Genomic DNA, 26,426 nt, shown 5'->3' on the forward strand with positions numbered 1-26,426 from the left:
CCCAATCTCACAAAGATGATGAATCAATGATGGAGATGAGTGGGAGGGCTTTGGCTAAGCTCACAAGGTTGCTATGTCAATGCAAATGGCCAAGAGAGTGAGCTTGAGCCATCCATGGGGCTTAAATAGAAGCCCCCATGAAATAGAGCTGTTGGGCTCCTCACTGCACTGAACAAGGGCCGACCGGACGCTCCGGTCGTATTGACCGGACGCAGGACCCTAGTGTTCGGTCCTCAGATCTTCGCCACGTGTCCCCTGCTTCAAACGCTGATCGCTCGATTTCAACGGTCAAGAGATGACCAGACGCGTCAGTTAGAAAGTGACCAGACGCTAAACCTCAGCGTCTGGTCATTTCCAGTAAGGTTCCAATCGCGAATTTTCTTGACCGGACACGTCCGGTCATGCCCGATCGGACTCACCCAGCGTCCGATCACTCAACGTCTCCTCTGTGCGCCCCACGTCAGCGTACGTCAGCACTGACCAGACGCACCCCGCCAGCGTCCGGTCACTTTTAGCGCCAGCGTCTGGTCGAAGACCGAAACACGCGCCCTCTGCTGCCACTGACCGGATGTTGAGCCCAGCGTCCGGTGCAGTCTGTAAAACCCTGTCTTCTCTGTATAGGGCGTCGGTGGCACCGTCGAACTGTCTGCACTCTACGGGCGGACACTCCGCCGGTGAAGTTTCATACCCTTGCTCAATTGTGCCAACCACCAAGTGTATCACCTTGTGCACATGTGTTAGCATATTTTCACAAATGTTTTCAAGGGTGTTAGCACTCCACTAGATCCTAAATGCATATGCAATGAGTTAGAGCATCTAGTGGCACTTTGATAACCGCATTTCGATACCAATTTCACCCCTTTTAATAGTATGGCTATCGAACCTAAATGTGATCACACTCACTAAGTGTCTTGATCACCGAAACAAAATAGCTCCTACCATTTATACCTTTGCCTTTAGCCTTTTGTTTTTCTCTTTCTTCTTTTCAAGTCCAAGCACTTGATCATCACCATGCCGTCATCATCATCATGTCATGATCTTCATTTTCTTCATCACTTGGAGTAGTGCTACCTATCTCGTAATCACTTTGATAAACTAGGTTAGCACTAAGGGTTTCATCAATTCACCAAAACCAAACTAGAGCTTTCACTCCTCCCCTCATGGAAAGCACCAAACCGCCTTGTGGGTGCACTGAACCCGGCCGTAACCAGCGTAACCGTCATGGGCAAGGTGGTATCTTTCAACCGACCAAAGATGGGGCTGAACGGAGCCATTTGGGGGTGCGGCCGCACAGCCAGTGAGCCCAAACATGCCCATTTTTGGTGAGCGTGCTCCACTTGGCTTCCTGACATGGGCCATGGTGGTGCTTCGCGGAGATTCGGTGATTTGGTTTGGGTTTGGCCTCATTCTCCCCTGTGTCTGGGCCCTGATTTATCTGGTATTGGGCCTCGCTCCTTTGGGCTTTGTGTAGAATGGTATTTGTGCTTGTTCTTTTGCACATTTTTAGCCCTTTTATGTGTATTTCGATAAATGCCCTTCTGCAAATGGTAAATCACCAAAACTCATAGAATTCGCTAGTTTTAAAGTCCTATTTCTAGTTTCGGTGTTTGTATGCTATGATTTTATGTGGGAATTGGCGGTTAGAATTAGGAGTTAAGGACCGCTAACAGACTCCCTTTTGAACTTTTGAACTTTGGGAGACATGCTTTAGGAAAGTGGGGGACAGAAGAAAAGAAAAGTAAAGCAAAAGAAAAATGTATAAGAGGTTGGTCAGCCGACCATGGCCTTACACACTTGTCTCACTTTCCAAGGATGGGGAACATGATTTGAATTGAGTTGAAACAAAGCAAGAAAAAGCAAAAGGAAATGGGACAGGGGGGTGGTCGGCCAACCACCTTACCTAGGGTTTTGGCCACTTTAACTTTTGTTTTTGCTTTTGTCTGGAATCTAGATAAGTGTGAAGTTTGGATTTTTGGAAGAAGGGAAGAGAGGGGAGGGGGGGCGGTCGGCCGACCCCCCCTTGGTGCCTCCAAGCCATCACCTTCCATGGCATTAAATTGCCATGCAGGGGTTCCTCTTCTCCACTCTCAAAACATTAGATTTTCTCTTGCCCACATCTCTCCCGTCTCTCTAAAGTTCTTGTGAAAGCTTTTCTTAGGTTTAGTTCTTAATTAGCCACAAACTAAGAAAACCCAAAAACATTTTCCTATTTTTAGTTGCATTTTCTAGTTGGTCTTGATCCTTGTTGCTCTGTCAAGAATGGTTTGTGGAGGCAACCATGCCCCACAAGGACTACTAACTCTGGAAGACTAACGCTAATGTAATCCCTTGTCGTTCTAGTTGTGCTCTTGTGTTTCTCTTGTTGCAGGATGAAAACCCCATTCAAGCTAGTGGCAAAGAAGGTGAAGAATGCCGCAGGAGGGAGCTCATCCAGGCGCTCTCGCCATTCTCATGAAGACTCCCAAGGAGGAGCTTCATCTCGTGTGTAGCACCAAGTTTTAAGGACAAAACTAGATACACACCATATGTGAGCCCACGAAGTCAATCCCACATATGGCTACAAATAATGTGAAATATCAAAAAAAGAATGCATTACATAACGTATTAGTACAAAGAATATAACTTTAAACATCAAACAACAGAAAGTTGACTCCATCCTTGAGGCAAAGACTCCAACACCACAGGGATAGCTGATTGGTTGATCACAAGCCTAACTCCACCAAACTCTAGCAATCTGGTACCCATCCGGGATTTTTCCAAAGTATAGAAAAGTAAAGGAAGTGTAAGTACATATCGTTCTCAGCATATACAACATGGGGTTATGAGACTCAAAAGGTTTGACACGAGTTTACTGCGGTTAGCTTTTAGTGAGTCATAATTTTGGTAATTGAGTAGCAACAAGTTTAGGATAAGCCCCAAATAATCACATGATCTTGTAAACAAGAATAATGTATAGCATAAACAACAATTATAAGTGATCATCTATTCAATAAGGAGTCTAGGCCACTCGTGACTGAGCATGACTATTATAATAGTTTTACACTCTGCAGTGGCTGTACACCTTTACGGTGACTTGTGATTTGCCCTTTCGCCCGAGGTAGCTAGCCCCTTGACCCACTTCCAAGGTAAGTCGGTGTTAATGGTCCTCAAACCCTTTTCTGACCATCAACATGTATTCACTTTGAGCTTATAAATGACATCAACCATAGTCATAGGTCTTAGCTGTAATCAATTCCACGAGTTTTGGTGGTTCCAACTGTTTTGCAGGATATGCTCGAAATATACACGAAGGGAACATATGCAAAGATGGGATTGAGATGTCATACAAATGAGAATCACTAAAAAACAATCTCAAATGCCATATTTTAACTCACCATGTCAACGAGCTTGTCGAGATACACGAAATCGAGTTTTGTTTCACCCAATTCGGAGTCTAGACGAGAAAGTTATGCCTTCCGCAAGATCGCGAAACGGGCAGGGCTGAAACAGGAGACACAGGGACATCGGGCGACGTGGACACAGGTCGGCCGACCCCACACTGAGCCCAAACCTTGTCAAACTTGGTCCAAAGCCTCTTTACATATTATAGGGCCCAAGGGAAGGTCGGTTTGCAGACGCCCCATGATGTCGCCCGACGCGCCAACTCTGCCAATTGGGCCCGGTTTGCTTTGGCGGTTACTTACCGACCTTCCTAAGTCGGTTGCGGACAGGTGGAGCACGTGGAGAAGTTTAGTAAACTTGGAGTTGACTCCTACTCTACCTTGGAGTAGCCCATAATCCTCCTAGCACTATAAATAGGCCCCCACTCCCTCACTTGTAACACACACCACAAGAGAGCAATCTCCACTACACTCTCAAGATGTAGATGTAGAATAGTGTGGGAGTTAGGGAGAGTTGAGCTATGCTCGGGTTCCGAAGGAGTCCTCTGAAGTCTGGTATGTCTTTATATCTTTCCTTTGTAAGACTCATGATTTAATATAGTTATCTTTCTCTATTTACTTGTATGCCTTTCATGTTTATCTAGTTCATGCTTTGTTTAGCTAAGTATGGTTAGTATAGTTGTATCACACCTTAGTATGGGATCTCTGCTCGCATCGAGTGCTTTAGTTATCGTATGTGACTAGAGTAGTAATCGAGGGACTATGGGGTTACCTGAGTTTGCGCCCAATCCCACGAATGGTTGTGGTAGCCCCCAGAGGTGACAGGTCTGTAAGGCCTTTGTAATCCACCATGTTCGGATTGGTGTTCGTAGAGCTTTTTGGCAGCAAATCTTTCCAAGTTAGAGATTTAGTGTGGAAGACTATTCTACCTCTTGGGACGAAAAGCAACAAGTTTGACAAGTGGTCACTAAGCTAGGAAGGTCCATTGAAAGTGGTCAAATTGGTGTTTGGAAATTCATATATGTTGGAGACATTGCAAGGTGATCATTTCCCTACAGCAATTAACGGGAGGTATTTGAAAAAAAAAATACTTTCCAAGTGTTCGGCAAGAAGCATACAAGGTTGTCCTGACAATGCCCGATACATATATCGTCCTTAAAACAAATATAGCCAATGTATACATCGCCCTTAGTCGTTGAATAGCTAATGAGTTGGATATAGTTGCTATTTAGTTCTTTATGCTTTTAAGTTCGCATAAGCTTCACCTAAAAATAGGGGGCATGATTTGACAATTAAAAATTACCGAATGACTTTGTCACAATGTTCTTGGCAACAAGGGATCTCAGAAAATATTTTAGAACATTACGTTGAAGTCAGGAAGCAGAAAGAAGAAGAGTCGGCGCTCAGCCCTGTCAAACCGGCCTAGCCGGCCAGACCAGCCTCCTCGTGCGCTGCTGCGGCTGGCTGCCCCAGCCCAACGAAACTGGCCTGGCCAGTTTGAGACCTGGCCTGGCCGGCCCTCCTTCGTGCCCTGCTGAGCACCCCTGCCAGCCCGACAAAACCGGCAACGCCGGTTTGGCCCGGTCCTGATTTTTTGTTTTTCCATTCTGATTCTTTTATCGCATGTCGGCCTGGTCAAAGGCATGGGGCTAAGCGCCTGGGGCTAAGGCCTGGACAACAGGGGCGTTCTGCCCCACGGGAGGGTACACGGTTCTTCCATGCCTGCCGTTGATACCCTCACACAAGTACACAATGCTCACCTGCTCTCAGCCGCTGCACGTGGGACTGCTCGTGGACGCGGCCCACCGACCAACAATGAATGGGCATGCATGCAAACAGTGAAGAGAGGAAAAAGTGATTGACCTGGTTGCACGCACTAGAGAAAGTGGTTGGCCTGGTTGCACGCGCCACCAATCAGAGAGGCGCGGAAGCAGGCGGTCACGCGTTCGAGCGCCGCTCGCCGCGTGGTTCCCACCGGGGGTTTTTCTCTAAAAATAAATTTCAGTTGCCTCGGTGCCATAATGATCAGAACGATGTGGCCGTCGTCTACGGAGCCCTCGGATCTCACTAAGGATATGATCTTTAAGCTGCGTATAGTTGTAGGTCTTAATATATGCATAGGGGTGTGAGTGTGTGCGTGTGTGGGGGGTTGATTAAAGAACAAAATGGTTTCTTCCGATCTGCTTTTTTTATTTCTTTCGTGTTATCATGTATGAGATACAGCTAAGCTAAAACAATATCCTAAATTATAGAAAAAGCATCTAAATCATGTTTTTTCCAAAACTATTTTATCATGTTTTGTCATCTATCTTTTTATATCCCAAAGTATCCTCCTGATTTTCCTAATCCGTATTTGATCTTAACTCAGGACCCATGCTTATGTGTGTTAAAACCACGAGCGTTTGTGCGCGTAGTGGCAGAACAAAGTCCGATTCCACTATATATTGGAACACATAACACGACTGTAACATAAATATTTCACAAAAAAATGGTGTCCGTTCCGTTGCAACACACGAACACGTTTACTAGTAGGCTATTATAGCAGGCGGCCGCAATGCCGTTGTGGTGTTGTAGCACTATTTGCGCATGTCAGTGGAGAAAAGGCGGAGAAAATAGTTTCCGTAGTCTGTTTGTGCTATATTGGCCCACGTTAAAATGCAACATATGAAAAAGTCGCTCTTCTTCCGCTACTCTTGCAAGAAAGTGTAAGTAAAAATTGGATCCACAGCCAACTCAATTCCCTTGTATGTGCCTTCGCAAGTGTGAGCACAGATGGATCGTTATGCCGCCATCTATACTTTTTTGTGATTGGTTTTGGTTTGATCAACTGTTGCTCGGGCACGCTGTCACGCTCAGCATCCTAGGAAAGACTACTGAACACATAAGGCATTTACATCCTTGCATACTACTGAGCAGAAACGATGAACTCTCCTTATTGCAAAGTACTCCTTTTTTCTAAATTTTAAATCATTGTAACTTATACATAGTTTTTTCCATGTATAAAGACATGCCCTAGGTCTAATGTATAGTAGTAAATGCTATGTATTTGAAAAAGCAAAAAACAATTTATAATTTAGAACCTAGGGAGCATTATTTAGTCCATCGTGTATCTGGTCTGGACGGTGTAGGCACGCACATGCTCAAATTTCAACTTTTTTTACTTTCGATCAGCATCGTAACTTCATCGCGGTGTTGTGCCATTTCAATTGTGTTGCCCGTATGGGAGGGAATCTTATCAACTTTTTTTTATTGTTAACTAGATAAATGCCAGTGCGTTACACGAAAACATAACAATGATATAGTACTTTAAGTATGAGCTTTTTTTTAAAAAAAAATAGTATGAGCGTGTTACAGAAAAGCAATTTTCTAACATGACGATATTACAAACTTAATTTTGTGAATAGCTGTAACTAAGAGGAGCAATTATGTTTTAATTGTATCCTCGGACACACCTGTATGCCACACCTTCTTAATAGCATCCTAAGGGTATTAACTCGGTAAGCAGCAGCGTTAAAGTAGTCCTTGCAATTCTCCTAGATGTGTTGGTAGTATTAACGTTATCGTCGGATATGAATTAATCGCTCTGCCCTCCCACCGCCGCATCGGTCCCCTAGCTCTTAATGCTCTGTCTAGCTTTAATCCGGCTCCCGCGTCACCCCTGCCCGCGTGGGCCCCAGCTCGCTCTGCCTGGCTAACCAATCACGTAATCACGAGTCTGAGTCCGGTACGTCGCTCCCTTCGACGTCGAGTCGGTTCTAACGTCAGAGTCCGACAGCCACTTCGCCACCTCACCTATTATATGTTAGTTAATTCCCAAACAAATCAAACATGTACGGGCGTGCCAGATTCAATTCAACTAAATGGACGCAAGCAGCCACCTCGTCTAAACAGACGCAAGCAGCCACATCGCCTGTTATTACATAAGTACATTTGTTTAGATTTCATTAGATAATAATCCGCCCAAGATTTTGGTTCATGAAATAATTAGTTGTACCATTGGTTAATCCATATTTTAATAAAAATAAGTTTTTGTTTCTAATCAAAACTACGTCAGATGGTGTAAATCTTTCTCCTCAAAATTTAATGTGCAAACAAACATAATAATTGCTGAAAAGTAGGGGTTATGCACCGGGACTTGCCTTGGGTAGGAACCGGACATTGAAAAATTAGTGAAGGCTTCGGAAACATCGATGACGAGGACATCCTCCTCGTACTCCTCGGTCACCTCCGCATATTCCGGGTCTGCCTCTGGCTCGTTCTCGGTCATCACCGAACCTATATGCATGCAACATATACAAGGATGACTTAATACACCTATAGACAAAGTATAATCTAATAAGCTTCGTAACGTCTATGGATAGATCACATTTTTATGAAGCTAAAAAAAACTTGTTTGGCGTTTTTCTGATTTTTCTATGATTTTTGATGAATTTTGTAGAAAAAAATGAAAGAAAAGGAAAAAAGGTTTGCATGAGCTTGATCTATCCCATAACGAAGCTGGCCCAAAGGAGAGGGCCACTCGAATCTGGATATTTTACATCAGAAATCCCGATCTATTTCAAAAACTATTAAAACCCTCCCCCATTTTGTTTCTCTGGCATCTTTATATCTGAAACTCTACTCTCTTCCCCACTCCTAATATGACACCTAGCGACACCGAGCCCGTGTGGGCAGGGCTGGACGAAAAAAGGGCAGAGCGATTAATTAATCCGACGGTAATGTTAGTACTTTTTTTTAGGTGTAATAGATCTGCACCTAAGTATTAACGAGAATATAATGTAACGTAATGTCATGTAATGCAAATACTGCCATCTACACGTACGAAGCAATCGAACTAGAAATCGAACAACTTCGCATTTTAGTCATTACATACACAAGATAAACAATCTCCTAAGGACAAACGATTGCTGAATGCACGACTTCCATCACGGGGTTATCAAGGGGGGAAAAAGTTGTTCTAAAGTGCACTCTTCGCTTACGCTGAAATTTGGCTTATGCTCTCCCAATTACCGGTCATATATTTTAGGGGAAAATGGTGTTCTTGCCCTTGTCCAGTACTCCAATTATGATTTTGCCCCTCTTTTTTTAACTTTGTAATTTTACCCTCGCTTTTTTCAAACGAAGCTCCCGTCTACCCCTGCTTTGTAACACCGTCTAAAATGCTGGGATTAAATGGTAAAAAAAAAGAAAAAGAAAAGACACCTACATGAAAAGACAGTGATACCCCTCGGTCCCTTTCTCCTTTCTCACCCGTTCGCTCGACCAGTTCCCAATGAGAAGTCGCGGCTCGCAGAAGGTTTCGCGGCCTGGTAGCGGCGCAGCTACCGGCGGCGGCGCTGCTCCTCCTCCCTCCTTCCTGCTCCCCCCGACGTGGCTCATCCTCCCTCCTTCCCGCTCCCCCCCCCCCCCCGGAGCGTCTCCTCCTCCCTCCGCCACACTCCGGCAGCGCGGCTCGCGTGTTAGGGTTTGGGGAGTACCGGCGGCGGCGCAGCTCATCCTCACTCCGCCCCGCTCCTCCCCAGGCTCGCGCCCACAGTGGCTGGGGCGTCGTGTGGCCTGCGGCGGGCTCCGCCCTGACCCCTCCCCCTGGCTCGCGCCCGCTGCGGCGCGGCTCCGGTGCCTGGCCACGGCTCCTGGCGACGCCTGGCAGCGGGTCTCCACGCTGCCTCCTCCCCTCCTTCCTCCGCTTCTCCTCCCCACGCAAGCTCCCGTGCCTGCCTCCTGCTGCCCCGCTGACGGCGCCGCACCCGGCCACCGATGGGGCCGCCCCCGGCGTCGTCGCGCGCCACATGGGCCTGGAGTCCTAGCCCGCCACCGCCACGCCGCCCAGACTGCGAGCACGAAGTCACTAGCAAAGCAGCGACGCCCTCCACTGCACCTTCCGTGGCAACCACGATGGCAGATCCACCTCTGGACATCTCCCTCGCTTCCCAATTCTGCATCACCGAGCAGGCCACTGACCACGACATCACCGGCTCTGTCTTCGGCAAGCCAGCGACACCGACCACAGCAATGGCATCCGCCTCTACCTCGTCGACCTCTATGCTGCCCCATGAGGTCGCCCCACCGTATCCATCGAGACCACAGAACACCTTTGGGAGACGAACGCTAGGTGTTCGATGTCGTGTCATGACCCGGACGCCAAGGTCGTCGACGGCGGCTTTGCCACGCAGTTGGAGGTGCTCGGCGCCGACATCAACGACCCGCTCGAGAGCGCCGCTTGCCTCATCACCAGGCCGCACCTCATCAAGGAGGTTCATATGCAGTCGAAAAGCGGAAGGACTTCCACAGGCGCCGGCTGCAAGTCTTTGCAAGTGTCGGTCCTGACCTGATTGTGTTTGAGGTAACGCCATAGGCTACTTATACTTCCTCATGTGATTACTGCAAGTCAGTGGAGTTGTGCTACCATTGCATCTCAGATATGGGCAATAATCTTCACAATATTAGTAGAACCAACCATAAGCAAAGTAGCAAGACACCAAAACCTCCATGGCTTCTATGCACAGCAGTGTTTAGTTCATGGTCTGGGAAAATGCAATTGGTCAGTGGGTTTCTGCTTGAGGTGTCGCCATGGTATTTGTCTGCAATCTATCTAACTGTTAGGCCAGCAGCTCAACAAAGGGTCCAAGGTAATGGTGCATGGCTAGAGATGAGAAAAACATGCATCGGATCAACACTTGCTATTTCAGTACATGTACAGACAGCTGCAAGATTTAGGACATGGTTGGTGTGGTGGTGTCATAGTGAGTGGCTTGGTTTGCTTCAGTCAAATTATTGGAGGGCAGTACAGTGGAACTATTGCCAGCTTTCTGTGGAGGGCAACGTACTTCATCACTCCATTTCGGTGTTGCGGCATACAAGGATTCAACTGTTACAAACAGCCATACAAGGCAATATGGCAGCAAAGGTTCTGGAGATGTCTCTACTACCATCTTCATATCAGTTTATGTTGGTACATTATGTGAGTCACAGAGTGATTGCTAATGAAACCAATTAGCATCAGCTTTGGCATTTCACTAAGACAAATCAGTATATCTCTACTTTGGCATTTGAGTCGTGGATTTTGGAGACCCTTTCATCGGATGGAGAACTATTGCCATTTGATAACATATCATTCACTGATCTTTGGGAGATTGCTCAATGGATATCACTTCAAGGACATACTGATGCCCATGCTGTAAATGTGAATAGGCCTCCGTGAATGTGGAGGAGGCCGTAGCTGTGGAGGATAAGGTGCTCCCACCGATGAGAAGCCACTTGAAGCAGCAGCTGAAGCTCCACAACAGGAAGGTGATGCAGAAGCTGCTGTGTAGGAGATTTCTCGTAAGATCGAAGTGCCATCTGTTTCAATTTGGTTATATTAATCCGATGTTGAATATCTTTGTATTCATGTCATTCTCTTTTCCAATTTGGTTAGTAAATACATGGTGTAGTTTTAGTGCTCGTAGTGTTACATGAACCAACTTATATGGCGGTTACTTTTGCTAAAAAAACATGTACTGTATGACATTCCTATGTGGTAAGGTACTAAAGTTATCAGTGCATGCATCTACTTATACAGTTTGTTAACCGATGTTCTACATGCATTCTTATACATTGAAGATTTTTGGTCTCATACAAAAGATTATATCAATTGTCAGCATACAATAAAAAAGTCTAATTCCAAATCAGGGTAAAATCACAATTAGACATAACAAACAGGGGCAAAATCGTATGGGCATTCATGTCCTTTTGTACAAAGTTTAACACCATTAGGGGTGGATGACGGAGCAGGGGCAAATTGGTGTTTCGTGAATGGCACAGTAGGAGTAAATTCACAAAGTGAAAATAATAGGGGCAAAATCACAATTTCGATACAAAACAAGGATATAAACGCAAGAGCCCCTATATTTTATGAAGAAACATTGGGCACTGGAATTCTCAGACTCTGCTCACGAGCATCCTCACATCAGCTGACTTCATTTCAGCATCGATACGTTTCTTCCAATCCTCAACAAGTAATTTGGACTTCTTCTGAATCTCCGCATTTTTATGTGAGCGCAGATGATTGACATTTCGCCCAATGGGACACCTCTGCAATGCACTGAGATTGATAGGCAACCTAGCGAGTGCACGAAGCACGGCCAAAAGAAGTTCCACTCTCCCAATATCTGCTTCTTTTGGACTGCTACCATCGCCAGACTTCCCTTTGTGAGCCTCTTGAAGCCAACTAGCCAACACCAGAAGGCCCCCTGATTCCACAAATACGTGAAGGATATCAGGTTTTTTGGTGGCTGCAATAACATCAGCAAGTATAACCCGACCAGAAAGGTCTATTCTTTGCTCAGTTTGATCAAGTTCCATAAGACGTAATAGCTCCTCGACTGCTTCTGCATTTGCAAGTCCACCTTTCTCCGTTATCTTTGCTATTTTAGACTCCATATCGTCCAACTTAAAGCTTCCAGGCTCACTGTCATCGATGTTATGCAGACTATCTCGATGCAACTTAGCTGGATCAATTACTCGCTCATCTCTCTCTCTCTTCTTTCCTTTAGAGAAACCACAGTTTTGCGTACCATTCAATCTGACTTCAGCCTTGTTGTATAGCCCATTCACTTCTTCCAGACGTTCATTAGTATAATCCTGGTCAGCAAGCCACCATAAAACACTTGTCAATATCAAAAACATGCCAACATATAAATGAAGAAGTTCCAGCTCGCAGCTCGAATACTACATGAAATAGCACTACAGCACAAACAGTGCTATTGCACCTAAAATTCATCACGATGATTAATCTCACAAATGGAATCAAATTTGTACTTCAAAAATCTGACGAAGATATATAACATAACCCCATCTATAGTTGTATATAATTTGAAGAAATGTGGTAACCTCTAAGTAAGATCTATGGTTGTACGGTACTTGTTTACAGCCTCCAGGATATTGAGAGATTCCGGTCGTTGTCTATTTCCAAAAAGGAAGTACTACTTTACCATGATACAAGAATGATGGATTTTTTCTCGAATATGCAAGAGCATTGCGCGTCTTTGTATTAAGGTAGAAAAGAGTACTATTACAGAAAAGGAAATCACTACCGGTTCAAACTCCCATCACTGCTAAAATTTGAACTGGCAGTACCAAAGCGGCAGTTCTATAACCGGCGAGGTTCCAAAAAAACCCAAAAACATGATGAAAAAAGGACTGAAAAAATAGCAAATTTTTTTAATACTATGAGAGACCCCACTGAACAGCCATACGCCCGCGCCATCGCAAGTCACAAGTCACGTTAGGCTTCACGCGTTCGTCCCCTAACCACTCCACCCATAAGACACATGTGTGGGATATTCGTCCTCCCCATTTTATATTCATCTAGTTTTAAAGCGAGTATTTGGGGTCATAAACGAATTCAAATGAAAAGGTTATCAACAACAAAGTTTTATAACTTTTTGAGATCCACAACTTAGGTTTTGGTCGTTTCTCCGTTTAAGATGATTTCAAATGAAAAAGTTATCATCTACAAAAGTTGTCCATCCGAGATCCTTACTACCACTGCACACTCACCTATGACTATAGAGCATATGGATTTCTTTGATATTAACTTCTATAAAATCTTGTGAATCAAATATTTCGGTATCAAAACGACTTCAAATAAAGAAGTTGTGAACACAAAGTTGCATTACTTTTCGTGATCTACAACTTTTGTTTTGGTTATTTCTCCATCAAGATCCTTTCCTACCACTACACACTCACTTGTGACTATAGAGCATATGGACTCCTTTGGCATTAACTCTATAAAATCTTGTGATGCATATTTGGACATCCAAACGATCTAAAAACAAAAAAGTTTGAACTACAGAATGGTAGATCTCGTCGAGTACTATAACTTTGGTATAAAGTTTGTCTTTATCTGACATCATATGAGAAAGTTATAAAGTTTTTCATGCAGTTTATCACTGTCGGTTGAAGTCACGAACCGGTAGCGATGACCCAATGTCACTGCAGGTTTATGGCTAAAATCAGCAGTGATGAACCAAATATCGCTGCCGGTTGCTCCTATCAGTGCCGGTTTTAGCCACAAACTGGTAGTGATGGACCGGCAGCCGGTTCTTATAAAACCGGCAGTGATGGCCCGACAGTGATAGTCAATAGTCAATTTTGTCTATGGGTCTGGCGATCCAGCGCTAGAACAGCCAGCGTTTACCGCGGCTAGCCACGACACATCAGCTGCAGCAAGGCCGGAACCATCATGCTTGACTCCCGGAAGAGACAAGAATGATGGACAAGATCAATTTCTGTGGTAATAAACTTGGAAAATCTAATAAAACTGTAGTACTATAAAAGTATAATAGGAGATAAGTCAAAAGGTTACGTTCAAAAAAAAAGATAAATCAAAAAGGAAAATAGCACAAAAGCTCCCACTTGAAATTTTTTATGAATCAACACCTACAACTTGTATGTTTTTTTATACTCCCTCTAGTCATTTGCATGTTTTTTGCTAGTGTGATTTTGTGAGACATGGATCTTGCCTAGCCTTCAATGTCGCTCCAAGCGGTCTACCATTGCTTAGGTGCAATATAACCGGCGATGAATTGAACAAGTGTTGCAATTCTCTTCTATTTTTCACTAGCAGCATTGTCATTACATTTGTTTTCAATTCATCATCCTAAATTGAAGTTGCAACAATTCATGTTGATTAAAGGATATTTGAGCCAGGGTGGTGGAGCATCTGGAGCCATATTGGAGGCCGGGCGAAAGCCATGACAAACAATCAACAATACTGGGGTCTATGAAAACTACTAAAAGTTGCTGGTATGAAATTGAGATGTAGATGTGTTTTTAAAGCTCCTGAGTTGATGTTTTATTTCCCCGATTTCATTAAATCTAATCATACAAATTTCCTGTGGCCAATGAACAATAACAAGGTCTGAAGCCATGTTTCACTAGAGTATGTCCTGACCCGGCTTTAGAAGTTCAAAGGGTTAAATGAGACCAAATCTTTGCAGGGTAAAGTTTTAAAAACTAAATAGTTGAGGTAGTAAAATGGACCTTTTCTTCCTTGTATACCTTACACTTATTTGTCATAACTGTCAACATAATTACCCTTTTCCATTAATTTTCTTCAAGAATGATTTCGGAAAAAAATATCTTCAAGAATGTTCATCATGACCTTATGTTTGTCCTCTGTGTCGAAGTTTCGAATCTACGTCAAGGCATAGGCCTCTTTGGAATGCTGATTGAGAAAACATACGAATGGGAAAACACAGAATTTCAATATGAATACAGTGCAAAACAAAAGAAAACTATTAGAGTGACTCTTTACGATAAAAAGGGAGGAGAAAGCTCTACTGATTAATAAAATATTAAATTGTGAAAGGAAGTTATTTACAAAAGAGAAAGAAAATTAGTCAAGCATGTGAGACTAGCCAATCACATCAATATATTGCTTGTCATTAGCAAAAAAGACGATGGCCTGAAGTTTCAGAATAAACTGTTGAGGGAGAGGGAGAGGGGGGGGAGTTCTGGTTTGAAATTCTTTAATTTTCTTTTGCTATATGTGAAGACAAGGTTCATACTATATAGTTTTAATTTCTTGCTTTTGCAATATTTAAAGGACAAATTCTCGTTATAGTCTACAATTTTCTTGTCTAAAAGGGCTGTTTGGAAGGGAAGAAATGGAATCAAAATTCCTTGGATTCTGTTCAATGAATTAAATCTTACAAATCTCAACATGAAACACCCCTCATCCAGGTAGGAATATGTGTTTCATTCCATTACAACTATGGTGCAATTAAGTGGTCACGCCTAATTCGCTGGTGAGCTTACCTCTTTTCCATTGCTGCGTTCTGCACCTTCTGAGTTGTGAAGCATGTTCAAAATTTCAAGTGTCGTTGGCCTTTTCACCCGATTAAGTTTCACACAGGCTAGACCAATCTGAATGCATCTTCTTATTCGTTGGTAATCAATTTCTCCGTAAAAAGATGGAAAAATAGAAAAGGCAGCTGTATATCTCCGTGTTTTTTCCAGCCTATTTCTCCAATTCTTAAGCACCTGTGAAAACAGTAGCACTATTATGCAACCGATAAAATGTAACAGCATCTCTTTGAAAAAACAGCTCTGCCTTGAAAGTAGAAACATAATTTTCTTACCAGCTCAATAAATTCCTGGGATGATGATGTGTCAGTCTCATATGGGTAGTCCTTGTGCCCCGTCATTATCTCTATGATTATTACACCCAAACTGAATATGTCTAACTTTTTTGTGATTATACCTCTGTTTAAGTACTCTGGCGCCATGTAACCCCTGTATCACAAACATGAGTGTAACAACTTTGAAGCCCTGAGAGAGCAGTTAAGAAAAAAAGTGTTTTGGTGATTTACCAAAGAAGAATCAAGAGGCATTTAACTTACAATGTTCCATCACGACTTGTAGTGCAAGCTCGAGTTTGCTCTTCACCGAAAAGCCTCGACAAACCGAAGTCTGCAATTTTTGGCACCATATTGTCATCAAGCAATATGTTCTTAGGTTTTAGGTCCATGTGAATAATAGGGGTGCGCTTCTCATGAAGATAATGCAAACCATTGCAAATACCCTCAATAATTTTGTAGCGTGAGTCCCAATCAAGTCCAGAAGATTCGTCTGTATTTGCAATAGGACATCCAAAAAATGATGTATAAATAAAACGTAGTTGTTCTCATAATATGTGAATAGTAACTATTCTCTTACCACACAAATAACAATTTGAAGTTCAAACTTCAAAGAAAGAAAAATGAACAGATAAGCCTATATTGGATTGCCATACCTGAAAGATGGTCATGAAGGCTTCCCTTAGGCTGGTATTCCAAGCAAAGCAACCTTTCCGACTTCTCAGCATAAACGTATTTCCCCTGATGCAGTACTAGTATTTCCTCTGTGTGAGAACAGTAGCCTACAAGTCGCACTATATTTGGGTGGCTCAGCCTCATAAGATGCCAGACTTCATTGTCAAATTGCCTGTCCTTGATTCCTGGCATTGTCGATGTAAGCTTCTTCACAGCAATCATATCCCCATTCGGTAGCAGTCCCTGTTTAAACTTTCTTATTGACATAAACAGGAGCAGATAATTGAGAGGATGAAAAATATATGATTTAATCTTACCTTATAGACCTTACCAAAACCACCTTCACCAAGTAGTCTCTCTTCAGAGAAATTGTCTGTAATATTTCGCAAATCTTCTAGCTCATACACCTTACCAAAATCACCTTCACCAAGTAGTCTCTCATAAGATAAATTGTTGGAGAATTTCCTCAAATCGTCTAGAGGTAGATTGTGTGGTTCTAAAGTTCAACCCTATAGCAGGAACCGATGTACATGGTTGATGTGCTTGATTGCCTGCGCCTCGCGGGCTTGTCGAGGTTGGCAATGAGGAGCTTGGTGTATTAGAAGTGATCTCGGCTAACTGTTGCCCATGACTATAAGGCAACGGTTGACCAAGAAAATGCCCATGATTATTGGTGGTCCAAATCAATCTTGAATTGATCCCAACTCCCCAGTCATCCTAATCTAAATATAAGAGGGCCCCAACAATCTATGGACCCATTTGTGATCAGTTCAACCCTAGCAAACTCATCTATCCCTAATGTTAAAGAGCGAAGAGTTTCTTCGTTTGTCGCTTCTACAAACTTCCTTACATTATTTTTATTTCTCCTTGACATTAGCTTTTGCGGATCAAATTTCGGTTAATGCAAAACAGTACCGAAAAAATATGCACTCCGTTTATGTATTGCCGTATTCGCTTGTACTCTAGACTCTAGCTCTAAACCATATCAGTATCGAGTACGTAGAAATATTGAGATTCATGACGTCCAAAATACATATATATGCTTATCTCCAAATCTCTACCTATATATATCTATATCAATATCTATATCTATATCTAATAATAAAAAGGCAAAATTTCTGGCCATTTTTTCGTCCATCCATTTTTTGGTCCGTCTCTCTCTAACTACCGGACAATGAGAAGTTTCTTCCGTCCGAACTTATATATATAACCGTGCTCAAACGAGCTAGAATAACTCTTGTCTAGCACAATACAGAGACCGATTTCAAAACGTATTGGATCGTGTATGTGGCCCGGCGTACGGTTTTCACATTCAATTTCATGTTCCAAAGTCATATGTTTTCAGTTTTCCTTTTTTTTCCAGGGTTCGGTTTTCGTTTTTCTATCTTACTTTTTGCCTTTCCTTTCCATGTTATGTTTCCTTTATTTCCCCTTATCTGTTTCTTCTTCTTTTACCTTTTCTTTTGTCACGTTTGGAGTCCGAACATTGACTTCCGAGTCACTTTTCCGTTTGGATTTTTCTTTGATTTTTGAATACCTTTCTGTTCTATTTTTTTATATTTTCCTAAATATCAAAAAATAATAATATAATATTATGGATCTTTTAAACTCTGAATCCTATTTTAAGAAAAGAGAGATTTCCACTTCCAATTATGGAATTTGTGAGGCCAACGAGGTGCCCATGCCGTGCTCGCACTGCAGAACGGCGGCGGCCATGGCAACGGCAACCACCACCATCCGGCAGCCCCGTGCTTCGTTCTTCCAGCTCCAGCGGTGACGCGTCCAAGAAGGAGAGTCGAGCACGGCTTCCGTCACGGCGGCGAGCACCAGGCTCCGGCAGTGACGTGCCCAGGAAAGAGAGGCGAGCACGGCCACCGTCACGGCAACGAGCACGACGAACGCCATGGCGAGCACCAGGCGGGGTGGAGCACGGGAGGAGTACCCGCGGGGAGGAAGAGCATCGTGGTCGGACGAGATCGAGGCCGAGGTCGAAGGGAACAACAGGGCAGCGTGATGAACTCGCAACAGGAGGTGAGGAGAACGGGACCGGTGCCTGGCCAGGCTCCAGAAGAACAACCGATTCAGGCGTTCAATCCTGGCCAGGCTAAAGGGGTACGGATGGCCAGCCCTAGCTAGGCTCCAGCCCACTTCCAGGCAACCAAACAGACCAAAATTGGCTCCAGGGAGCCAGACTAGGGGTTGGCCACCCAACCAAACACACCCTATATTTATAACTATATCAATGCATAAATAGTATGAAAATATTTATGTGTGTTCGGGAATGCCCTCGCGGCAACCGCCCGCCTCTCCTTCGCCTATGAGATTGCCCTCGCAAACACATAACGCCGCAAACCTCCCACCACCAGACCTTTCACGCAAGCAGTAAGGGACCAGGGCATCTTCGTAAATTCGCCAAGCCTCATTGACTTTGCTCGCTATTGGCTCCACACGCCAGCGAGGGCGACCTGGCCCGAGCTCCGCTTAATATCTATTTACTCTTGAATTTATTGCGTCCTCCCTGGCACCATACCTTCGCCCGTTTCTTGCTCGCTTCCTGTGAAACACCCTCGACCTCCGCCCTCGCGGGCCTCCATCGAGGGTCTGGAGGCAAAGTGTAATCCCCACAATGTTCATTGTAATGAGATAAAATAAATCTACCAAAATTATATTTAAAATTGATAATAACTTATTATGATATTATTGTATTGATAACATTAGCTTATACTATGGATGTCATGATAACCGCATAACATAAATTATAGCTTTAAACTTTTATAGAAAAGGTAAACTATAAATAGATATATATCATTCATGTCGATGAATATTTGATAGTTATTTTCTCCTGTTGCAACGCACGGACATATTTGCTAGTATAATAATAAAGTACAGAAGATTTGTTTTACATACGTTGCTTTTAGAAGAGCATATGGCATGTGCCCACTCCCACTATGAATCATGTCCGAGTTCGTTTACGATTCCTGATACTATTGGAATCCTATCTTCACTGGGACTAGGGATGCGCGTTTGGTTAAAACCGACACTTCAGTTCGGTCTCTTCGGTTATAAAATGTTTGGCCTTTGCAAATCGAGAACCGACATCAGCTTCGAAGATTCAGTGGACCGAGGGTTTGGTCCTTTTTTAAAAAAAATGTGAGGTACGAGAGCTGTCGATTATATTAAAAAGAAGATAAGCTCAAAGTGGACACAACAATATACAACAGCGACCAACAACCAGGCCGGAAAACAAACTCAAACAAAAGGAAGAAAAAACAACTCTAGTCGGTCGGTTTGGGACATCGACAAGAACCGCACAAAGCCGAAGCTCAACTCAGGAAAAAAAAACACCACCAACTCCAAACCACTGGCCGGTCACCACACCGCACTGCTAAAACCCCGGACGACAAGGACGTCAGGGCGAAAACGCCATCGCCACCGCTCGTGCCGTCGTCACTGATGATGACCCACACCGAGCTAGCCTGCTACCAAGCAGGACAAGCCGCCGTAGATCGCCACAAGCCGTATAGCCCTCCCGCAATCAGATCCGCTTGCGCCGCCAGTCAAGACGATGTACCACACCGGACAAGCCACCGCCAAGCAGGGCTAGCCGTCATAGTCCACTGTAAGCCGTCCATCGTTCAGCCCTCTCCCCCTGCGTGGTTTGGCTGCCTCTAGCGCTCACCAAGCCGATCCCGTCCACCTGAGATCCAGGCGCGTACACTGTAGTTTCCAGCAACCTAACTGCCCCATCAAAGGTTGAAGTGCCACATGGGTCCTCCAGCTGCCAGTCAGAAAACCTTCTTATGCCGGAACGGACGCCGCTGAGCGGGACCACCCGCAACCAAACCACACAGGTCACCTTGACAACGCAAATCTGCTGGCCACCACCTCCCACGCCGGCCTCCTCGCCAACTTCATGGGTGCCACCCACGCCGGCCTCCTCACCATCTTCGTGGGCGCAACTAGCGTATGGTCTCTCTAGAACCGTTGCCCTCCACCAAGCAGATGCCAAGCTCTCCAATCGCTATGCCAACTCCTTTCAAGCCACCTTTCGACGCCATGGACACTGGACCTTGAATCCTTAACTAGGTCTCCAACTTATTGGCAACCGCCATGGCTGGCAAAGCACGAGCTTCCAAAAGTGATGCCTCCTCCAATGAGGGGAACGACGCCACAAGCGCCGCCGTCGCCTAACCAGAAGGTTAAGGTTTTACACACAGGAAGAAAGCGCCACGCAAGGGGAGAGGGCTGAACGACGGACGCTTCCAAGGAAGTAAACGGCGCCCGGAGGTGTCGCCGTCATCGGCGCGAAAGGGCAAGGCTTTCACCAAGGCCCCCAACCCCCTACACGGGCCTCGTTGCTGCCGTTGCGCAGTGGGTTGCCGCCCATCATCCCAATCACCGAAGTCACACTCGTAGTCCTCGACGGAGAGCAGCAACCCCGTGTGGCCACCTCCACCTCCGCCGAGCGCGCCGCTCCTGCCGTGCCAAGCCGCAGGGCTCGTGCCCCTAGCTGCCGCCGGCCACGAGCAGGCAGCAGGAGTGCAGGCACAGGATGGCTGGCCCCGGCCGGTTGCCGCCCTGGTAGCTTGCAGGTGTGCGAGCAGCAGGTGGCCTAGCCCCGACCGCCTGCCACCCCTGCGCCGGTGCCACCACCATGAACAACGTCAACCCTCCCCGTCGTAGATCCAGTCGAGGGGGCGACGTATCTGCGTGCATCGAAGTTGGGAACCGGCCGCCGGCAGCTGCCCCATACGGGAGCTCCTCCAGAAGAGAGAGAGGGAGGGAGGGAGAAGAAAAAGTCCAGCCGCCGCCGTCCTTGCTCTCCGCCGGCCTCCGGCGTCGAGCTCCGGTGGCGGCTAGGCGGTGGAGGCTTGGGGAAGGGATTGGCGGCGGCGGATGGAGGTGCTGCCCGATTCGCCCTCTTGAGGGTTCGGTCTTCGGTCTTTTCAGTTCGGTCCTCGGTTCTGATCGAGGAGACCAATGCATAGACTGACGCTAGCAGACTTCACCTCCTTCTCCAGTGACATGTGGGCAGAGGAGCTTCTCACTGAGCTCTTCGCACCACTGAGGAGCTCTTCACCTCAAGGCTTGCTTCATGCTTTTCTCGCTGACACCATTGTCACCGATTCAGTACCCCTCTTCGTGGATCTGAGGCGCACTGGAGGCATGCGGCGAAGGTGGGGAGCATGGCTAGGGCCAAACTGACACAAATGAGTGGAGAATGGCAGGCATGGACAAGAATCACAAGATAGCGCAGCAAGGCGGGCGTGCCGTCGAGGATGGTAAGCAGCAGACCAGCAATGTAGCATGACAAGGAAGGAAAAGAGACAGGGAGCGATGGCCTACTGGTGGTGGAGGCGTGGAGCTATGGATCAATGGCTGTTGGGAATTGGGATGGACCGGGTGCCATCGCGCAGGGAGGCGGCGCAACAGAGCATAGCGAGTCACCGACGGCCGACGGCCGACGGCATCACGCGGTTTAAATCGATGGAGCAGCTCAGGGGGTGCTCCACAATTTCCAAATTTAGTGGAGCTGAGAGAAATTAGCCACCGCTACCACTGCTTACACAAAAACAACCATTCGTTCGCTTCTGTTTGGCTTCTTCTCTCCCGTCACGAGCGTCCGCGCCTCTCACCGGCCATCCTCCGCGGCCGCGCCCCTTCCCAGCCATGGCCCCTCGCCCCCTCCGCGGCCGCGCTCTCCAGGTCCCCTCCCCGGCCATGGCACCTCGCCTTTTTGCCGAAATCCCCGAAACCCTAAAGAGGTTGTTCTACTCACCGCGACAAGGGGATCCGCCGTGAAGTTGCCCGCCGGTGGGTCTCACCCCCTCGGTCACACCGTCGCATCGGCCCGCCATGACCGCCACCTTTCCTCAGCACTTCTGTCTACAAAGCTTTCTCGGTGACGCACACGCACATCATCAGTTCGTGCGTGCGTGCGTACCGCCGGCCGGCCGCGCTGCTCCTTGCCGCCGTCGCCTCATGCCCTCATCGCCGAGACAAAGGGGGAGGGGGGGCAAGTGATGAGTCGGATTTGACTACTTTTTTTTTTCTACCATCCCTTAGATCCGTGCTTTGGGAGGAGAAAATTAATCCTTTGATACCATCGCGGGCGCTGCCTTTTGGGACGAGAAATTTCATGTTTGCTACTGTACTTTCTTATTTGATATTGAAAATTAAAATCTTCTTTTTTTGTCGTCGGTTTTATCCTTCATTTTAAGGCGTTAAGTAGATAGTAAAATGACTATTTTGCTCCTGTTTAATTTTTTCTCAGTCTTCTCTGCTCTACAACGTTCCTTTTGCTGCCTGTTTTCCCATTTTTTGCTCTTCAATTTTTTTGGCTTGTTCATTCTTCCTTCCTAGTTTGGGCATTGTTTTTTTTCTGTTTTTTTCATTGTGTAAATGTAAATTTATACACACAATTTTGTACATAATATGTTGATGTCAATTTCGATCATTTTGGCACATAAGGTTCACATGCAACATCACAATATCACCAAAAAGTTGAAACAATAAGATAGCACGATTTTCACACCTTACATTTGCTTCACAAATGCATACAAAAGGTTCACATATGCATACATTAACAGGTTCACACACATGTATACATGAGGTGCACAAACATGTTCATCCTCCAAAATATCAATTGTTTCTAGGATAGCCACTCAATCCTGGCTAACACTGTCCATTTATCCCTTGCTGTTGCAGGCGATTCAGAGAGAAAATGGCAATTTTGCCTACCTATGAAACGTGGGCTTCACTCTTTTACCATCCCTCAAATGGGATTCGCACAATTACCATTATCAAACTTGGCACAGTTTACCATTATCAAACTTGGCAAACTTCGCACGTTTAGAATCCCTGATCACTAACATGAGTGCACGACTTTCCCCTACCAGGCGCGCCAACTATCGGTATTTTGTGGACCGACCAGTAAATTTAGCAGCCATACTACTCAAGGGAGTCAATGGCTAGCACTCGAGACACAAGGAATTATACTGGTTTGGGACGAAGCCCTACGTCTAGTGCTAGAGGCTACGTGTACGTGTTCCTCAGTTCAAGTGCGCCAAAGGCTTAACAACAGGGGGATGCAAGCTAGGGTTCTACGGAGAGAAGGGATTCGAGGTAGGAAAAATCGATTGTCTAAGGAGAAGGCCCGACTCCCCTTATATAGCCATGGAGGCCAGGTTACATGTAGAGATGGAGGGTTCTTCCGACCCGAGTGGTTGAGAGCCCTGAGGGAGGGAGAAGCTAGTGAGCTTGGTCAGCAATCCATCCTGTCTTGTCCTGGCTTCTGTACGCACATCCAGGTATGGTCGTCATGGTCTTGCTCCCCACGCAAAGGCATGGCGTGTCATGGAGGCACTGTGTCGGCCATGACGGCATTGTGGGAATAGTGGTTGTTCATCAACTCCCCTGTATGGTGTGGGCTCGTTGTTGATGTCGTGGCCTCCGTCCTAGCGTCCATTTCTTCGAGGAGAAGTCATGGTACCGCTGTACGGTAGGAGTGGCTATCCATCACAGGCTACCTGCTCCCTTGGTCGTGGCCATGTTGCCCCGACCTCTTAGGGTCGGGTCTAGGGCATTGGATCCGGTCGGTTCGGTGGGAACTTGCTTCCCGGTTGTGAGTCCCATACCCGTAGTGGGTACGTCGTACGCCTGTTCTATCGAGTTAGGCGACATTTGGACGGTGTTGAGCCACGCATGATGACGTAGCTAAGCCCCAGTGTTGTCTTGTCTATCAGAGGGGCACTGCCCGAAGGTGACGCTCTGTCCAAGGTCCTGGCGGCCTGAAGGGTGGTCGTCCTTCCCTATACCCGGAGGAGTGTGAGTGCGCGTGCACATCCCATCCGGGTAGGTGCATTAAATGCGTCCACCCACCTCCCGTCCTTCCCGAGTGGTCAAGGACAGAGGTGGTCGAGGTGACTGTTTCGTGCAGTGTATGGTTGAGGGACTGGAGAGGTTGAGGTGGGCCTCATATGGCTTAGGGGAAGAAAGGTCGAGGCAGGCTGTGGTCGACTAGGGCCGTGGCCAGTTGGGCTGTCCTGGGTGACTCTCTATCCATATCTTGGGGGTACCCCGATTATGCACCCCGTGGTTCGATAGAGTATCCACCTTAGCGACAGAGTGTCTGTCACCTTGTGGGCCCGACGGTTATATACCACTGCATCAAATACAGAAATAGACGGACCGTCTGACATAACCAGCGGACCGTCCGTGAAAACCCAGAGAACACCCCTTTTGGATCCAACTCTTCAACTAAGTTATGTTGACTTCAGTAAATGGCAATCCTTGGTGATAAGTTACCTCAACCTGCCAACTTATAAAAATACCAAGTTAGAGGAATCGAGAACGAGAAATATGGAAATAAGAACGACAAGCTCCAAGTAACCCAATTTGGACCCTAGAGAGTAAGAAGTCGCCGAAAACTTGGATATACAAGAAATGATCATAGGAAGTAACCCTGAACTTTTCCGAAGCATTTCCTAATAGCCTCTCGGGAAAGCTCGAGGGCAAGCTTTTTCCAAGGAGGGGAGGTTTTGTAATGACCCACGTTTGTTACAATTTGAGCTCTTGACTAGACATCAACAAAAACACCTTCTCGAGCTCCTGTGGGAATCCCTGGTGCTTTATACTAAGACGAATGCTCATATTTCAATCGACAGCGTGATTCATCTTCTAGCAAATGCCCAAGTCAACCAAAGTCAACAATGGCCAATCCGAACTACGAGAGACATCATTTGACACCATCAATTCCTTTATAATCATGAAGTCACCTTTTGGATTATAGACTTTGGTCCCAAAACCAAATTCCTCAATCATTGGATCCATTCCTCAAAGTCGGAAAAGTACCAGACTGTCTGCCGGAAGCACCGAACCATCCACAAACTGTCTAAACATCAGTAGTAAGTGGAGCATGAGCTATCCTCCACTCTCCCATGGACCCCACCTATGATATGCACAAAATTGGAAGAGTGTACTCAGCTGAACCAGCCCAAGCTCCATCCATTCTCTCATTTCTTATCCTCCCCATCTCTCTAGAAAGCAAGAACAAAGGAAGAACTAGAGAGAGGAAGTGAAGATTGGAGAAGAAGGTAGAAGGTGAAGTGGAAGCAAAGCATCCAAGATCATCAACTCATCAAGCTCAAAGGCATCTTCATCTCAATCCATATCCACGGTTAGCTCATGAACTCTCATCTCAATCATTTTGGTTTATCCTCTCAAACCCTAATCCCAAATCTCTCATGCATGTATGGATCATAGAGTGTGGTGATCTCTCCCTCATCACAAAGCTAAGATCAAGGTTCTATGGATGCTCAATCTCTCATGATCCCTCTTAATGTCTTTCTCATGCCATTTTGTGGATTTTTGCAAGAACTATCAAGAATGGCTCATTCATCTCTTCAAGATTGGAATCCAAGATTTGCTCAAGTCTCTACTCATAATCTTGATGACCTCACGATTCTCAAATCTCAGAGTTAAGTTTTCATTGCCCAATATCAAGATTTATCTAAAATTTCTCATAAATAGGATGAAACACAAATCACTAGTTGCACTTACTAACTAAAGCCCAAAACCTAGCTAGCGCTAGCCTAACGTGTCACTAGAGTCACCCAAAGAGTATTATGCACATGCATAAAATATTTTCCATCCCAAGCTGGAATTTTAACAAACCAGAAACTTAGAACATAGGTTCTGTTGCCCATTTGACAAAGTATCCATCGAAGCGACGGAGTGTCCGATAAACTTTCCCAATTCAGTAAACTTCATGGCCGAGACACTAACACCCTCAGTGAAGTGACGGAGCATCCGCTACATTTTGCAGTGATCTGTCGAATTATAAAAGTTGTTTCTAGAGAACCCGAGAGCACCTGTTTCCCAGCGGAGAGTCCGTGGCGACTCACGGAGTGTCCACCAATTTATACAAATAGAGTTTTAGGGAAACTGAGAGCTCCTAGTTCTTATCGGAGCGTCCACCACATGGCGCGGAGTGTCCGTCAAGGACTATCCACCAGAATAACCTAAGTCCCTAACCCAACGGAACATTCTTCGAAACATCCCGCAGGTCACGGAGTGTCCGTCACCTATGACAAAGAGTCCAACCAACCCTAACAGAGCCAAAACTGAGCCTAATAACCTTGAAGTCTAATTCAGCGGAGTGTCCGCCGTGAGTGACGGAGGGTCCGCCAGTTAACAGTGAGTGTTGATAAGCCTAGATCCTTACCCAAGAGGTCAACAATACTAAACT

The 26,426-nt window shown here is 45.7% G+C and overlaps 1 protein-coding gene across 1 annotated transcript; it reads right to left on the reverse strand.

The window, feature by feature from the left end:
* Nucleotides 1-11,035: 11,035 nt before the first annotated feature.
* LOC136504637 (G-type lectin S-receptor-like serine/threonine-protein kinase At1g67520) lies at nucleotides 11,036-22,425 on the reverse strand. Its single transcript, XM_066499594.1, has 7 exons — nucleotides 21,957-22,425; nucleotides 16,495-16,598; nucleotides 16,159-16,420; nucleotides 15,767-15,995; nucleotides 15,506-15,659; nucleotides 15,183-15,407; nucleotides 11,036-12,002 (listed from the first exon to the last, which is right to left on the reverse strand). Exons 1-7 carry the CDS (start codon nucleotides 22,033-22,035, stop codon nucleotides 11,301-11,303), a joined length of 1,755 nt encoding a protein of 584 aa, XP_066355691.1. The 5' UTR covers nucleotides 22,036-22,425; the 3' UTR covers nucleotides 11,036-11,300.
* Between the last annotated feature and the right edge of the window lie 4,001 nt (nucleotides 22,426-26,426).

This window comes from Miscanthus floridulus, chromosome 14 (assembly GCF_019320115.1).
Source record: "Miscanthus floridulus cultivar M001 chromosome 14, ASM1932011v1, whole genome shotgun sequence".
NCBI classification, from domain to species: Eukaryota; Viridiplantae; Streptophyta; class Magnoliopsida; order Poales; family Poaceae; genus Miscanthus; species Miscanthus floridulus.

Coding starts and splice junctions, on each gene's coding strand:
- LOC136504637 (XM_066499594.1), bottom strand. CDS start 22,035: ATGGCGGGCCGATGCGACGGTGTGACCGAGGGGGTGAGACCCACCGGC. Junction 16,599..21,956: donor CGGCGGATCCCCTTGTCGCG/GTGAGTAGAACA, acceptor TACTTGGTGAAG/GTGATTTTGGTAAGGTGTAT. Junction 12,003..15,182: donor AACGCAGCAATGGAAAAGAG/GTAAGCTCACCA, acceptor CTTGCTGACCAG/GATTATACTAATGAACGTCT.